This window comes from Watersipora subatra, chromosome 5, assembly GCF_963576615.1.
Source record: "Watersipora subatra chromosome 5, tzWatSuba1.1, whole genome shotgun sequence".
NCBI lineage: Eukaryota > Metazoa > Bryozoa > Gymnolaemata > Cheilostomatida > Watersiporidae > Watersipora > Watersipora subatra.
Window position 1 is genome coordinate 59,235,763 of NC_088712.1, and position 3,583 is coordinate 59,239,345.

Here is a 3,583-nt window from a genome sequence, read left to right on the forward strand (position 1 = left end):
AAGATAACTGCCAGTGACCACAAATAAAGGATTATATTTGAATAACTTTACTTACGAATGCCGCTACCGTACCTGTACCTTGATGGTTCAGCAACTCCCTCGCCACACCTTCTCCGTTATTTACATCAAATATGGATCTAGCACTGAAGCAGTTTCTATTCCTTGACTTCCTTGTTTCATTTATTGAGATTGATGAAGCGACACGGACAGACAGGTGCCCTTTCTGGTTTACTATAAATACAGCTGTATTGAGATGTGAGGTCATATTTGGTTCTACACTCAGATCAGATACTACACAAAAATGGGTGAGTAAAACTAAATATTTTTATCAATAAAATTTGAAGCATAAACTTATGAAGACAAAGAGTGGGCTATTATTCTTTTCGATGTTCAGACAATATCTATCGATTAATTTACAAGCACCACAATTTTTATTTGGCCCTTCACGAATGTTTACAAGTTAACCTTTTCACATTTTTATGCTTTAATATCATTTTAAATACTAAATCTATAAACAGCTAATGAAAATATTTATCACCTTCAAAACTGTTCGCATTTATTTTGTTACATTTTTTTTATGTAGACGAGATAAAATACAAAAAATACTAAAGAGTTGTTAATTTTCCCTAATCTTATTCTTTTTGTTTTAGATTCCAAGCTGCTGGTTATCCTTCTCCTTGTTGGAGTTGTCGGTAAGTGTATAATTTACTTCACTATTGGCAACTACTTATGTTTATTTTATACACTTTAGAGTTTAAATACACCGCATAATCACAGCTCAGTGGTAATCTAAAAATTCCTCTTTTGAGTTAAAATTTTCAAAGAAGTTGATGTTGATAAACAGTAATAACATATCTTATCGTTAAAATACATCAAAAATGCTTTATCTCGTTAATAAGGTAACAAATTAACTTTTGTATGACATGTTTAAAGCAGATGTTTTCAAAGATCAACAGCTGTCAGAAGTTGTCATTCTTGTTTGGAATCAACTTGCTCCTGATAAAAGTTGGTGTTTATGATTGATGTGCCTAGTTATGAATTAGACTTGGTTTAACATGGTAACTCTCTATTTAAGGAATGATCAATGCTAGTTACCCACCCCACCACCGCTATGGATACTGGTCACCTTGGTCAAAGTGGGCGCAGTGTAACGTACCGTGTGGAGGTGGCACCCAGAGCAGATCCAGGCACTGCAGATTTGATGGACAAGGTTCTTTTGGAAGCTACAGATGCACTGCAAACCAAAGTCCACAGATTCAGAGGAGAGAGTGCAACACTCACCACTGCCAAGGTGAGCGCATTTATTCATTGTCCATTTAAGTGAAATATAACAAAAAATTATGTCTGTACGTTTAAGTTCCTTTGATGAAATTTTAATCATTTTTGTTATTGAATTAATCAACCGTTGAGATCTTAAAGTAATTATATAGGCCTTGAAATAAATGAAGCACATTTCAACATAACATCTGTTTAGGCTGGTATATACAAGTTAGCAAATATATCCTTAATAATTTAAATAATGTCATTTTATTAATTTGTCATGGCATACAAAGTTAAGCATTGTAACTTTTTCACCACTTTAAAGAGCAGCTATGGTTCAATAGTTTGTGTGCTAGCGTATAATCAGTAAGCAGTGGTTCGAATCCCAGGAAGATAATTGGTGATGTTAGGGAGGGCATCCAGCCACAATTACTTCTGTGTCAAATCCTTGGTGAAAATAGTCACAATATGTTATGTACCAGGATATACCAATTGCACTAGCGACTCTTAAATGAGAAACATAAAAAAAAGAAGAGGTTTTTGACCACTATAAAAACACAATAGAAATAATAATGTAATATGCTATTATCAAAATCATAAAACAACAATTATAAAAATATGAATTCATATTTGTCATAATGTCATTTTATCAGCTTCTTAAATCCATCCTATATTGTAAGAAGCTAGGAGACGCTTGAAGCTAGCTGTTTCCATTCTAGTCTATGAAAACTGGTCTGGGTAGAGTGGCCGGTCACGGATCACAGCAGTACAAGTACTACTTCCAAGAATGAACCGGAACGTGCACCAACACACCATCATTCTGTTGTGGAAAATACTGCTGTGGAGATTTGCGACAGACCAGAAAGTGTAAGTACCTGCTTAAACTTGACAAATTAAATTGTTTATTTAAAATTAAACTAGAGTGATAATGAAAAAGTAAGTTCATGTTAACTGTTTGTAAGGTGGAAATAGGAAGAACCTGCTGAGTTCCTCTTCATTACGTGGCTGTTTTCTTATACTGCTGCGAAAGTAAAGATGATAGACAACTCCAAATGCTAGTATTCAGGGATATAACACAAGTACTCCTGATTTTCTACATAATCTGACCAGATGCTGTTGTTTCTGTTTTAGTCTACGGACAATACTGAGATTGAACAGAGCGAAGAACCGCAAAGTGAAACCTTTATAACCTAAATGAATATTGTTGTTTTTTCTTATTGTTTTTTAACTCAAACATAATTAAATAAACGCATTTTAATTACATATCCAGTTTAGTTATGGTTACACTAAAGGGTTGTTAATAGGTGTCTGTAGAACTTGGTCTGCTGACATCATAGCAAGAGCTAACAACTTCATTCAAAAGATCAGCCTTCTCTGAAAGACAGTCTGAAGGCACTGAGCCAATTATGCTAGTTTTATGAAAGTCTTGCTATAGTGATGTCATCAAACCCTGTGTCTTTAAAATGAATGCATAAAGAGTTGTTTTAGATGACTATGTATTTACAAGAAGCCAAGTTGCAGTCCCTAGTTTTCAAAAAAACTATGACAAGATCTCTATATCAGAATTTTCCATCTCCGTTGCATTCTACTTTTTCATCCTCTACTTATGCTAATTTGATAGCTTAGATATCAGGATGTTTCATTTTTTAAATCAACAAAACTTAATCGCAGTTAAAAACACTGAGAGGAAAATGCATGTGCAAAATGTTGTCACTAGTCGCTATCGTTGCTATAGTTGATATTGCGCTCAAGTAGCAGCGTTACGCGCCTTTTTTTCAACTAAAAATGCCTTAATTGCACCTTCATTTGATCCGAGCATTTTAACCACAATCAAGTTTTGTCAATTTTAATTTTGAAACATCCTAGCAGATCAACTCAAACGTACCGATACTTTCTGATAACGTCTAATGAAAGTTTGCACAAGTTCACCTTTAATTAACAAACTGATAACTATAACTTGTTTCACCTGTCTCCTATACATAACAACTGCCTCTCCTGTCTCCTATACAGTACAACTGCCTCTCTTGTCTCCTATACAGAACAACTGTCTCTCCTGTCTCCTATACCGAACAACTGCCTTTCCTGTCTCCTATACAGAACTGCTGCCTCTCCTGTCTCCTATACAGAACAACCGTCTCTCCTATCTCCTATACAGTACAACTGCCTCTCCTGTCTCCTATACAGAACAACTGCCTCTTCTGTTTATTATACAGAACAACTGCCTCTCCTGTCTCCCATACAGAACAACTACCTCTCCTGTCTCCTATACATAACAACTGTCTCTCCTGTCTCCTATACAGAACAACTGTCTCTCCCGTCTCCT

The 3,583-nt window shown here is 35.2% G+C and overlaps 1 protein-coding gene across 1 annotated transcript; it reads left to right on the forward strand.

The window, feature by feature from the left end:
* Window positions 1–279: 279 nt before the first annotated feature.
* LOC137396140 (properdin-like) lies at window positions 280–2,523 on the forward strand. Its single transcript, XM_068082295.1, has 5 exons — window positions 280–305; window positions 651–692; window positions 1,076–1,291; window positions 1,980–2,127; window positions 2,392–2,523. The coding sequence occupies exons 1-4, from the start codon at window positions 302–304 to the stop codon at window positions 2,000–2,002; spliced, it is 285 nt and encodes a 94-aa protein (XP_067938396.1). The 5' UTR covers window positions 280–301; the 3' UTR covers window positions 2,003–2,127; window positions 2,392–2,523.
* The last annotated feature ends 1,060 nt before the right edge of the window (window positions 2,524–3,583 follow it).